The sequence below is a fragment of the Callospermophilus lateralis genome, chromosome 18 (assembly GCF_048772815.1).
Source record: "Callospermophilus lateralis isolate mCalLat2 chromosome 18, mCalLat2.hap1, whole genome shotgun sequence".
NCBI classification, from domain to species: Eukaryota; Metazoa; Chordata; class Mammalia; order Rodentia; family Sciuridae; genus Callospermophilus; species Callospermophilus lateralis.
The window spans coordinates 60,608,173-60,621,302 of NC_135322.1; the positions used below are offsets into that span (position 1 = coordinate 60,608,173).

A 13,130-nucleotide genomic window follows, 5' to 3' on the forward strand; every position below is an offset into this window, starting at 1 on the left:
ACGGCTCTGCCCAGAAGAGGACTGTAAGGGTGTCCTGGCAGTCTGGCTCAGCTGAGCACAAGACACAGTGCTCAGCTTTGATTCAGAAACTGAGAGGAACTTAAATAATGAGGCATAATAATGTTTACCCCTGAAGATGTGAAATGTGAGTAAGCCAGTATTATAGTCTGACATTTTTCAAACTCTTTCTTTCAAAAGCTTATTCAGGATCTCCATTTTTTACTTTCCAATGAGAGCTCTTAGTTTTTCCTAGGTTTTTCTTTTTATTGGAGGCATTTTAGAAGTAAGGACCAAAATCTGTATTCTCAGCCCCAGCAAACTACCTGACACCAGTCAGCATTCAGATGTTAAATGAATCAAGTGTTATGAGCATACATTTAGGAATCTGACCACTTGTCTTTACTTCTGAGTTGTTTACCATCTTGGACAATTCATCGTGCACTCTTGGACAATTCATTATGCACCCTTGTTTCTTGGAATTCAAAATATGGAAGCTACCTACATTGTAACAGTCTGGGAAAAGTGTCCATTGCATAAAAGTGATGCTCTTTATGCAATAATTTTAGTGATATTTGGTATGGAAGTGCTGTAAACCTAAGGTGCAGGCCCAGCATAGTGATCCAGGCCAGGAACAATGCCTGCATACCTGTGTGCACCAGAGGCCAATTGGGCATTGGCAGCCCTTGAAGTCCTGAGATCCTACTGACATCCACTGTGACAGCATGCCTGTCGGCTCTTAACAGGAAATTGCTTGGCTAATTGCTTAGTTTTACTTTCTTAAAGGAAAGCAAAGACAGCTTGCATTCTGGAATAGTTGTAGACTTGTAGAGAAGTGGCAGAAATAGTCCTGGAATTCCCACAAGCCTGCATTCTGCTTCTCCTAATGCTGACATCCTCCGTGACCAGAGTGCAAGTGTCAAGACTGGTATGTTTACACTGCACGGTGTTGATTAAACTCCAGGCTCCTGGAACTTCACCTGTGTTTCACTGGCATCTCCTCTGCTCTGGATTCAGTCCAGGATCTTATGTGCATCTGGTCACCACGTTCCCTTGGTCCTGTAGGCTGTGACATTGCGTTCCTCTGTCTCCTCATCTGCTCTGACCTTGAGACTCCCAAAGATTAACAGTCAGGTTTTTTCCTAGAATGTCTCTTCATTTGAGAGGACTCATGGTTTCTCATGGTTAGCCTGGGGTTGTGCCTTTTGGCAACACCACAGAAGTAACACTGCGTTCCCTGCATGGGATCGAGACAAATGTCGTGAGCTCGACTGCCAGATGCCTTGACCTGGATCAGCAGGTGGAGGTGGTGTCCCTTGGCTTCCTTCTCTGAAGAGTTACTGTTTTCCCAGAGGGATAGTGAGTGTCTGGAAGGAGGTCCTTTGAGAAGGTGCAAGTGCACTTCTGTAAGCCCCGACTGCTGATGGGGGCCTAGCAGATGGGGCCACAGTCGCCACTGTGGTGTCTGCCCAGTGGGGACATTGCTTTCCTCGTTTCTTCTGTTTGTCAATTGGAATTCTGTAAAGGAAACCTACCCCCTCTTCCTATTTTTAAATTTTCCCATTCTTTTTTATCATTATTTTTTAGTTATAGGTCGACATAATGTCTTTATTTTACTCTATGTGGTGCTAAGGATCGAACCCAGTGCCTCATGCATGCCAGGTGAGCGCTCTACCTCTGAGCTACGGCCCCAGCCCTTTTTCTGTTCTTCCTTTTGGTCCTGATGCACAGGTGTTTTACTCCAGTCCTGCTGCTCTCTCTTCTTGCTCAAAGGGCTCCATGTTGGTGCTTGGGAGCTCCTCCCTCCAGCTCCCGCACCTCATGCTGTGCCTTCCCCTTTTTGAAGGACTTTTTTTCTGGCATCATAGATGCTGCAGGCTCATCTTGTGTTCTTTCTGCCTCTGCCCCAGAACCAACCACTAGTTCCTGGAGCTCTCAATCTTTTAATGGTTGTTGAATTGATTTTTCAACAGAGGTGCCAAGGCACGTTTCAGTGGGGAAAGGAAGCCTTTGCAATGGTGCTGGAATAGTTAGCTATCTGAATGGAAAAAGGAGAACTTAGACCCCGTACCATATGTAAAAATGAATTTGAAATGTATCCTAGGCCTAAATCCATAAAGTTCCTGAAGAGTACATAGGAGAAAAACCTATAAAACCTTGGGGGAAGCACATAATTTCTAAAGGACACCAAAAACATTACCATAAAAGCAGAAAAAGACATATCAAATTAAAAACATCTGTTTCTCAAAAGATTCCACTAAGAAAAAGGCACACACATGCAGGGGAAGAATATTGATATGCTCGTATCTCACAAGGGCCTTGTACTCACTCAATACAAAGGATCTTACAACTCAACAAAAGATAGTAACCCCAATTTTAAGAATCAGCAAATCTTTTAACTTACATTTCACAAAAGAAGATACATGAAGTGGCTAATAAGCACATACAGAGATGCTCGGCATCACTGGTCTTCAGGGAAATGTACATCATTAAAATGGCTAAAATTTTTAAAAGACTGACATGATAATACTAACCTACAAGGACTCGCTACGCCGCTAACTGGAGCGCATAATGCAATGCGCTTTGGAAGGGAAGGGGCGTTTTCTCATGGAGTGGCACCCACCCTCCACCCAGGCAGAGCTCCCCTCTGTGGTGACAGGAAGCACAACTGTGGCCACCTGGAGGTGGAGCATGAGGGTGGAGATTGCTGTGGTGCCCAGTGCTGTGGGTGGCTCACCAAGTTTTCTCATCTCTTAAGTCTTTCTAAATATCAGGGTCACGCTTTTCTTTCCTTAATATTGTCCTTTGGCTTTGTCTGCAGGTGGATCTATCTTAATGACCAGAATTTGTGCATCCCTGCCAGCTCCTCTTTTGTCTACGGAGCTGTACCCATAGGAGCCAGTATCTATGTTATCGGAGATCTTGATACAGGTTAGAATGCTACAGTAATTTTCCCGGAACTGTTTTCTGGTGAATCAGAGGCACATTGTCTAACCTTTGCTTACTTTCATGGTTTAGGTACCAACTATGACTATGTGCGTGAGTTTAAAAGAAGCACAGGGACCTGGCACCACACGAAGCCGCTCCTTCCATCTGACCTTCGCCGCACAGGGTGCGCGGCCTTACGTATTGCAAATTGCAAGCTTTTCCGCCTGCAGCTTCAGCAAGGCTTATTCCGAATTCGTGTACATTCACCTTGAGGAGGATGCAGAGCAGAAAGCAAGGTCCTGCCCCGAGCGCACCATCACATAGCTGGACGGAAAGGGGAGCAGAGATGCAGCTAAACTTGCTCTGTGTGCTGGGCTGCGGTATGGTACTCCGCAGGGGTCTTATAGTGCTTAGGAGCTTGAGCTTCTGCTCTTGTTTGGAGACCATGTCACTGCTGAAAGACTGCCTTGGAGGAGTCAGTTCCTCCAAGGAGGTATGTCCGTAGACCGTGGAGCTAGTAAATTATATCAAAAGGAAAAGGGAGTGGGAATTGGTATGATGTAAAGTATCCAAGTTAAAACACTAAGGTGCGTTTTCCCTGAAGGGAACTCCTGTCTGACTGCTGTATTCAGCATGTGGCTTTGGTAAACAGACAGAAAATCCGTATATGCAAATCAACACATCCAGAAGCATACCAAGATTGCTTTTCTACCGCACTTGGAAGGATATATTATGCCTAACCCTGTCCAGTGAATTTGTGCCTAAAATGTTAGATTGGACTCGATGCCAGTTAGTCTCCATTTATTACTAGTGCTCTGTCCTAAGAATCTTTTTAAGACTGTATTATGATGAATTGAAACTGAGATAAAATTTCTCTCTCATGATGTTTTGTCTTAGTCGTGTAAAGATCCAGTAAATTGATTAGTCAGGTCACAGCTCTTGTGTGAACTTCAAGGAAGTTGCTAACTTCTCTCATTTTAGATTAAGATATGTCATGCCATAATTTCTGGGGTAGTACTTTCGGAATTGTGAAGGATCTCATGCAGTGCCATTCTTCCTTTCCAATCGATCAAACCATTTTATAACTATAAGTGGATAGGAGATTTTATAAAGGAAAGATCTGAGTCAGATAAATATTAAAGGGTCTGCTATGACTTTAAAAAAAACTGTTCAGATAAAATACATAGGGATCAAAACCTTTTTAATATAATCCGTCTGAAAGCACACAAAGTCTTGTTTACTACTGTTTAGAATTTGAAAATGTGTCTTAGAATGCAAATCTGTGTTGAGAATCTGGTCTTTGTAATAGAGTATTCCCAATGCCGTTCACTGGTAAGAGTTTTAGACAAATTATGCTATGCGTAACGTTTGGCTGGTAGACTAAACTACCTCAACTTAATTTCATTCTGTTCATAGTAGGCCAATTACTCTTTTTCCTCTTTCCCTCCTTTCCTATCACTCATTCCCACCTCCACCCACTCCACCTCACTTCCCAGAGAAGAGTTCTTTCATTAATGGAACTTACCTTGTAAGATATTTTGTTTTCCATTCAAATTATACCACCTTGGTGTGAAATCAGGGACTTCAAAGTGTTTGATTACTTCATAGTTCAAATTTTATGCAATATCAAATTTCTTATCAATTTAATATAGAGTACTTCATTTCTAATTGTTTTCTATAACTTTTTTTTCTCTTAGAATATGGCTCTAAGCAGTAGCATTTTGTCTTAATAATTACTAAATGTATAAATACATCCTTTGGTTGTAAATTTGAGAACAGGAATATCTTCCATGTGGGGAATGTTTGTATGCAGTTAACATGCATATGAAACATCGCTTGTATGTTCCCACCCATGGACAGGAAAAAGGGTGAACTCTCTGCAGGTTTTTGTACACCTGCTGGAAGTAAGTTAACACAAAAGTCGTTTCCTAGGGCCAGGCTTGGGGTCCTGAAGGATGTTAGTGCGGCACCTTAACTCCCGGGTGTGGCCAGGAGGTGCCAGGGAGGAGGAGGCATAGCATTTTTATCTTGCGCACCAGAGGCACAGGCCAGGTGTGCCGCGGTCTGCATCCTGGCAAAGGCAGCGTCAGTGCCAGGCCTGGGATTGTAGTGTGTGTCAGCCCGCTGTTGTCCGCACGTTCCCATGCTATGTGGCCACTGCAGAGAAAGAGCACTTTCTTTTTACAATTAGATACTAGTTTTGGAGGAAACAATTTACTGAGAAAGTGAACGTGCTTTGGTGGACTCTCGCATTCAGAAGCTGCAGTCGGCACGTTCCAGGGTCCTGACCTGTGTCACAGCCTTGGTGGGCAGCAGTGCTCTTTCTCCATTTCCTGAAGTTTAAAGTCCTTCCCAGTCTACGTCAGGCCTCTCCAAGAAGACAATGCGTTATTTAGGAATGAGGGAGTCCTATCGAAATGTTATCAGTGCCTGCATGACTTGGTCAGTTCACTTTTAAAAAGTTTTTTTTTTTTTTAATTTAGTTCTTTGACACTGTAGCTGCAGAAATTAGATAATGTTTTATAAAATAAATTTGCCATTTAATATGGGATGCAATAACAAACAGAAGCTGCTAAGTGCCAAACTATTCCTTTAGTGTACATAGATACAGTACTATCGTGTTAAAGCATAGGGCTGTGTTGAATTTTATTATGTTCCAAAATTAATCTTGACTTTTTTGTAAATTACACTTATTTCAGTCTTGTAAATTATAACTAATTTCATGCAGGTTTGTGTTTTAGCATTCCACTTATGCCTTGAAACTTTGTTTCTTGATAAATTTGGGGTGGTTCTTTCTCTTCAAGGCACTTTGACCAGGTGTGTGTTGCCTTTGGCAGCTGAGGATAAGTCTTACAATTTTAAACACAGTATCTTCGGGGAAGTGCAATTTGTTTTCCTCATCCCACCACAGAGGGAGGCTGACTCGGGTTAGAGGAAGTGGACATTTAAAGGAGCTCCCCTTGACTGCAGTCTAAAGTAGGTTTGTTTGTTTGTTTGTTTGTTTGTTTGTTTGTTTGTTTGTTTAACACATCCAAACTTGGGTCTTTCAAAGATTCAAGTGTTTGATTTAAAATGAAGTGTTTGTTTTTTTGAGTGCTTGTATCCTATGAGAGGAGAAAGTGTGGTGGAGACAAGCGCATGAGCAGTGTGTGCACCGTTGTGTACGCTGGGCCACGTGGCTTGTGGGTCTGTGTGTATGTTTACTTTTTGAATTGTGGTTCCAAACTACAATGCATTACTGTCTCCTGGTGCTTCAGATAAATTCTTGAGCCTGTTGACCCTTACTTAGTATATACTACTGTGTTAGATTCGTGTTGACTGTAAATATGGAATTATTTGTAGTGTGAAATAAGTTTTACTTGGTGTTTGCATTTCTCTTCTGTGGCAGGATCAAAAGCAGTGTTTACCACCCAGGGGTTGGTTTGCTGTAAAGATTTGGCCTAAGAAATTTGGCTTGGTATTTCACTGGTGTGAGGAGTTGGTAACCCCCGTGGGGTGTGCTGAGCAGCGTGTAGTGTGTTGAAGAGGTCTCCATGCTGCACTGTCACTATACTAATGGTTTGAAAGTGTGATTTTTATGATTTGTAAGTTGGGAGATTCCCTAGGCCACCCATAGGAACTGCATTCTTTGTCTAAACATGGCAAGGACAGCACTGAGCTCTGGCAGCTCAGTTGCTCAGGGGCAGTGAGGTTAGGTTTCCACAGAAGAGCCCAGCTACCTTGGTCCATTCATCTTCCTACCCAGTCTTCCAAACCAGAGACTCCTAGAAGTTCCCAAGGAGAGAAGAACCCAGCCTGTTAGCTTCCAGGATGCCCACTTTCCTAATGAGAGGTTCCTTGGTCACATGAGGACATTGATTATGGGGGTGGGGGGAATGAGGTGGCTCTTCCACTAAGGGCAGAAAGGCACTGAAACCCCCAGCTAACTGCCCTGGGGAGAGACAGGCGAGGCTCCTCTCCAGGGCTGCCCTGGAGCCACAGAGACCCTGAGGACAGCAGTGACAGATGGGTCAAGAGTAGCAGAGCCTGCCCCTGGGCCAGTGGACAGATGCTCACACCTGCCAAGGATTGAGCTGTGCCTGGGAGCCTAACCACAAGGCAGACATCATGCCGCTCTCCCTCTCCAGCTGCTGGATGTGAGCTGCATGAGGCCCCTTTGTCGTCTGCTAATCTCAGTATGTGCCACATAGTAGGTATCAGTACATGTTTGACAAATTAATATTATTCTTGTAACCAAAGTGATGCTCTTCACCACACTGAAAAGTGACTTCCCTGGATTTTAAATGAGGAGTTTTGTGCACAGACAGGCTAACCTTCTGTGGCGCCGGGGAAACTAATGCAGAATAAAAAATGCAAAGTGCCTGATGCAGGTGCACAGCCTGTGTCTCTATGGTCTGTAGGGTTTTGAGACCTTAGGCCCAGCACGCCTGACGTTCATCATGTTTAGTGTTAAGTTTTATTTATTGCTTTTTATAATGGCACCAAAATCTTCCAGATCATACTACTTTGATCCTCAGATCTCTGTGATGGGTAAAGTGTGGCTTCATTTCTCACTTAAGATTGGAGCAGGAACCAAGGGCAGAAGCCAGGGTTGTGGGTTATCAGTTCATTCACTACTCAGCCTAGTAGACTATTACTTGATTTTTCTGGGCTTGCAAATATGTTTAATCATGTGTAGAACACTGTAAACTCCCAGACAGTCCTTTGCAAGTGACACAGGTGTGAGCTGAAAGATCTTTGGTTTTCCTTGTCACCTAGAAGTAAGAAGCATAGGAACTCACCAGGTTCAGGCACAGAGGTCCCTCTGAGAGAGGCAGGGTGACCTGTGAAGAGCCGGAGCTTCCTGAACGTCCCTCTCACCCCAGATGCTCAGGCAGGGGAAAGAATCTCTAAGAATGTTGAGGAAAGTGTTTTGCTCGCTTTTAGTAATCCCTGAAGTATTCTCTACAGCTTTTTTAGAAATTATAGGTGTTCATTTTAAGTCTATCGCAGCACCATCTTGTTTCTAATAGCTCCAATCTAGGGACCCATGAGGACTTCACTGACGCTTAGCATCCTGTGGTCCCAGGTGCTCAGTGAAACAAAGTATTTTGTCTGTTGGTTTTTTTTTTTTTTTTTCAGTTCTATCATTGAAGTCCTTCAAGAGATTAGACTATAAAATTCTCTTTCTCATGAAAGAGAAAACTATAAACTATATCATGTAGTTATTTAATGAGAAATGGTTGTCTTTTTTTTTTTAATTGCTACTCAACTGAAATTTGGCCTAATGATAAATTTTGATACGGTTATCCTCTTTATTAAACCAAGTTGTTGAGTTTCCATTTCTACAAACATTTTGCCCATAGCAAACCTGCATTTTGCTTTTCCACATCACTGTGATTTGAATTACAGGAGGTGTGGGCAGAAGGGGCCACATCCCAGACTCTGGCCACTGCCCACCTGGGTCAGATGAAGTGGGCACCATCACCAGCTAGAGGACTGATGAAAGCCACTTCAGATCACCTAGATCCCAAGTACATGTGGGTTCATCTTTCTGTCGCTTGGTGAGTTATTTACTCGGGCCTTATTTTTAGCCCTTTAGTACAAAAAGCAGGTTCAGGTTCCTTACTTTTATTTTTCTTACTCAAAAGATACAAAAAGACAAACCTTAGAACTTGGATTAGGTTTTTCCAGTCATACAATGCACTTCCTGTTTAATTGGGTGAGAATTACACGCATCGATTCCCATTCTTTGTGTTCTCAGCTACCTCGCCTTGTGGTGTTGTGCTTGATCCCCTGCCAGTTTAGAAGAATTTCACATGTTCTGCCCTTTAGCAAAAGCCAGAAAGCAAGCAGTGAGTGGCCTCGGGAGCATGAGTCGCCAAGGCCTGTTTTCCATTTTACTCCTTTTTTAAAAATAGGCACTTTTAATCAGGGGGAACAGTAATTCTCCTAGAGCTACTGCAAAGTGATTACTTGAAACTCGACTTGAACTTCAAAGAGTCTTTAAAAGACTGTGCTTTCATATAGCAGAAAAGTAGTCTATGTAAACTCCACTGCTGTGTAAAGCAGAGGGCTTGGTTTCCATGCCTGTTAGGCTCAGACAGGAAAACGTGTCCTTCTGTAACTGGACACACTGTCTGGAACCTAGGTACTAAGGCTGCTGGGTTTTATTTCCTGTAAGGTGCTGCTGTTTTCCAAGGCTGTCTTTCCTTTAGTCCTGATAACCCAGGATTTTAAAATGAAACTCCGGGGTGTTTCCCAAGTACAACCCCGTTGAGGTTGGCCAAACTATATAGAATTGGGTTTTACTTAAAGTCACAAATAATCTGGTTTGTCCCATGTGTTGGTTGATCTCCCTCAACTTCCTCCTGTCTGTGCCTTCACACCAGTGTCTGTCACCTTACCTGCTTCCTGAGTCAGGAGGAAGGGGCTGGGGCTCAGCAGTTATGGACAGACCCTCCCTTCCAGGAGATAGTTCTCGTGGGAAGGAGCTAGTTGGGGCCAGTGGAAGGCTTCACTAACCCTTGGTGGCCAAGGTTATGCCTGTTCCTGAAGCCTTGCATACACAGAGTGACTTAAGCAACAGTAGAGTCTCTGTCTGTCCTTACCCTTGAATAAGATTTAGTTAGTATGCCTGTGCTTCTCAGAGTCAAGGGCTTACTCCCCCAGGCACAATGGCAAAGCTTCTCTAGACACAGTGCATGAGCCCTCTGCTGATCTGCAGCAGACACAAGATGGTTCCTGTGAGTGGCCATAAGAACAGTCCGACTCTCTTTTATTTTGCCCCAAACTCTCTTATTTTAGTAATTTTGAGGAAATCTCAAACCTTTAAATATTTAATCTATGTATTTTCCTGAGTAGTTCTACCATGGAGGGTCCGTGACCTTGGGAAGCACTTTAGCCTGAGGCTCAGCTCTGTTACTTCTTACCTGTAGAAGTAGGATGACCTGGGTACGCACCTGTAGAAGTCTGGAAGGAGAGTGCCTGCACGAGGTCATGCCGATTAACAGAAGGGATGGTCCTTGCACACATTGGTGGCAGCTGTCACTGCCCTATTGATTCTGTCAGCTATCAACACAGGAAGTACCCAGAGGCACTGGGTGGGCAGGGGGCTGCTCAGTGCTGAATAGCCCAGGCCTCATGGCCTCCTTTATTCCAGTGTCCACCACCAGAGGAGGTGAAAGTGAATGTCTGCTGGGTGCCGTGGCGCAAACCTGTAATCCCAGCAGCTCAGGAGGCTGAGGTAGGAGGATCGAGAGTTCAAAGCCAGCCTCAGCAACTTAAAAGGGTCCTAAGCAACTCGGCGAGAACCCATCTCTACATAAAATACAAAAAAGGGCCGGGGATATGGTTCAGTGGTTAAGCACCCCTGGGTCCAATCCCCAGCACCAAAAAAAAAAAAAGTATGTTTGTGTTTATAAAATTACCCACTTTCTGGACCTGTGCCCCCTCTGTCCTTCTTCATCTCTGATATTTATATTCAGGATAATTCTAGATACCTGAAACATCCCACAATATGGGTTTAGAATATTTAGAGTTTTTATAAATAGCCTTCTGTTAAGAATTTGTCTAATGAAGTCCTCCAATAGCACTTAACATTTTTTACCAAAATTGAATTTTTCTTTTTTTTTTTTTTTTTTAATTAAAATATCAAAGATAGTGGTCTGTATTGGTCAAACAAACTGGATATTTTCTAGATCTTTGTTTGAAATCAATAGACTTAAACCATGATTTCTTAACTTGGATGTTATGTGAAACTTAAAAACAAGCAAACAAACCAACAAATTTGTGATGTGTGTGTGAGTGTGTGCACTTTTGTACCTTCAAATAGAGAAGGTTATTACCAAAAGTGAACTTCATTATCCTTTTATAATATCCCTCCCTTCCTGTTCAGGTTCTGAGGCTGGTGGGTTTAGCAGTTGTGACGTGCCCAGCTGATGGGGATTTCAGTAAGACATTCAGCAAGTTCTTGCTCTCTCTGTGACTAAGATAAGGGAGTGGGAACCAGGCCAGCGAGGCTGAGGACCAGACCCCAATATTTTCATTAGTAACTTTATGTAAAAACAGAGCAGACAGAGCAAAGCGCAGGGAGGGATCTATGTTGGCCGTTCAGATCCACAGTGCTCTCTACAGGGTAAGGCGAAATATTAAGTCTGGGTCTGGGTCCAGAAAAGCTAGTGGCTGCCTGAAAGAGGGAAACCATTGCAAGTGGGTTGTTGCCCATTGGAACGTTGGCCGGCTGCTCGGCACTTGTCTGTGTGTGGGATGAGGCCGAGAAGGGGTCTGCCCGCTGCTTCCCTTTGTGCTGCTTGCTCTGCCCAGAGTGCCCACTCCAGGTGCACAGTCTGAGAGGGTGCCAGCAGGGCACAGAGGCAGCTGTGACCAAAGCCTCTGAAGGCTTAGGAAGGAGCAGATGTGCAAGTTCCAGAGCCTCCCTCAGACAGCAGGCAGAACTCGGGGACAGAGCTCATCACCTTTAGGGCTTTCAGGCAGAGCTGCCTCAGGGTCAGCTGGTGCCCTCTGCACCGCTGAGTGCTGTCTTCTGACACCCGCGGTGGGTGGGGGCCTGCAGCCACTCTGCAGGCAGAACAGTCTGTGGGCACTTCTACCTTGAGAACAAGAGCCCAGAGCAACTTGCGAGTGGAAGACTGCAGTCATTTGTTGAGTCAAAACAGGAAAAAACAATGTTCACATGTGAGCTTGGTGGGGTGGGGTGAGAGGAGTCCACGTTCCTTGTGCTCTTTGCCCTGTTCCCTCCCCCTCCCTCCCTCCACCCATCACCTCTTCAGCTCCTTAGCTGTGGCAGTGGCCACCCCAGCAGCCCTGTCACCGTCTGCACCTGGTCATGTTGGTTCTAGTAGAACTTTCAGGAATTCTAGAGATTCCCCTAAACTGTACTGTCCACTAGAGGCACGAGGCTGGCTCTGCGTGTGTTTGGTTTAAGCCCCACGCTGCCTCCACAGACTTAAGAAAGCTGAGGTGGAAGTTGACCCAGGCAGGCGGGCCTCAGCCAGGGCTGGGCTGCCGGGGCCCATCCACCTCCCCGGGCCTCATTTGCTGGGGCATCACTTTGTCATCCCTTGAGGAGCATCTGTTCTTCTCGTGGTTTCATCTTGTCCCTGCTCCAAGGAGAGTCCACTGCAGATCCCCCTGTGTTCTTGGGGGAAGGGTGAGCCACTCACTCTGACTCTGCCCAGAAACAGGTGACCCTGTGGTCATGAGGAGCAGCTTTACCTGTGGGCCGCACAGCCTGTGATAATCAGTCGCTGTCATCACCTGTCGTGACCGTTTGTTGGAGCCAGTGTTTTCTCTCTGTGTCCACTGACCACCCAGGGATCCCGCGAGGAGGAGTCTCTTTGGGAAGACAGGTCCTTCTCACAGTCATGCCTCGTCCTCTGCGTCCCAGGGGGAGGGTGTGGGGCCTGCTGACAGCCTCCTTAGCCACGCTCTTCCTGCTCTTCCTGCTCTTCCCTCTTAGTAGCTTTGCCCCCCACCCTTTTCTTCCATCCCACCCTTTTCCTGGCCTAGTCTTCTAACTGCTGGAATTATGTAGCAAAAAAAGGACAGCCGACATGACCCTTCCAGCCCCCAGCCTCGTGATGTCCAGGACGTCAGCCTTGTGGAGCTTGTAGGGACAGCATTCTCCTGTAGCCCTGACCATGCCTTTGTGCTACCATTTCCCATGGCCGGCCTGCCCTGACTGCAAGAGCACCAGACCCACCTGGCAGGCCCAGCAGCATCCCAGGTCTGAATCCAGACCTCTGAGGCCAAGGCACACCCCAGCCCTGAGCAGCTGTAGCCTAGAGCAGGTGCCCTGCCCGCCTGCCCTGGAGGCCGTGGGGCTCCTCTCTGAGCCAGGGGAGGGGCAGACACCAGGCCTCACATACTACCTCAGCACCCAGCACCCAGCAAGTACTGTGCAGCCCCAAATTGTCCAGCGAGACGTGCACAGGGCCCAGGGTGCCTTTCGGAAACTCTTAACAAGCACTCCACCATGTCCTGCCTGCCCAGCACGGCCAGGGCCTCGGTGGACTCTGTTCTCTGCGTCCTGTGGAACGTTCCAAGAGCGGACTGGGGCCTTTTCCTTCTTCTCTCTTATTTATCTCTGACTTAAACACTCCACTCCTGTACTCCAAATGGGAGTCGAATTGGAAATCAGAATTGCTCATTTACTTGAGAGAAACCATCTTTTTATATTTTTGTCAGAAGGAATTTTTGCTTCA

General features: G+C 45.5%; 1 protein-coding gene across 2 annotated transcripts in view; it reads left to right on the forward strand.

Moving 5' to 3' along the window:
* The window catches only part of Gan (gigaxonin), a 383,888-nt gene extending 375,834 nt beyond the window's left edge, over positions 1-8,054 (forward strand). For both annotated transcript variants that reach the window (XM_076837793.2, XM_076837792.2), the window contains exons 10-11: positions 2,819-2,928; positions 3,016-8,054. In XM_076837793.2, coding sequence (XP_076693908.1) covers positions 2,819-2,928; positions 3,016-3,197 — 292 coding nt within the window. In that variant the 3' untranslated portion in view covers positions 3,198-8,054. The remainder of the gene's footprint in view (positions 1-2,818; positions 2,929-3,015) is intronic.
* The last annotated feature ends 5,076 nt before the right edge of the window (positions 8,055-13,130 follow it).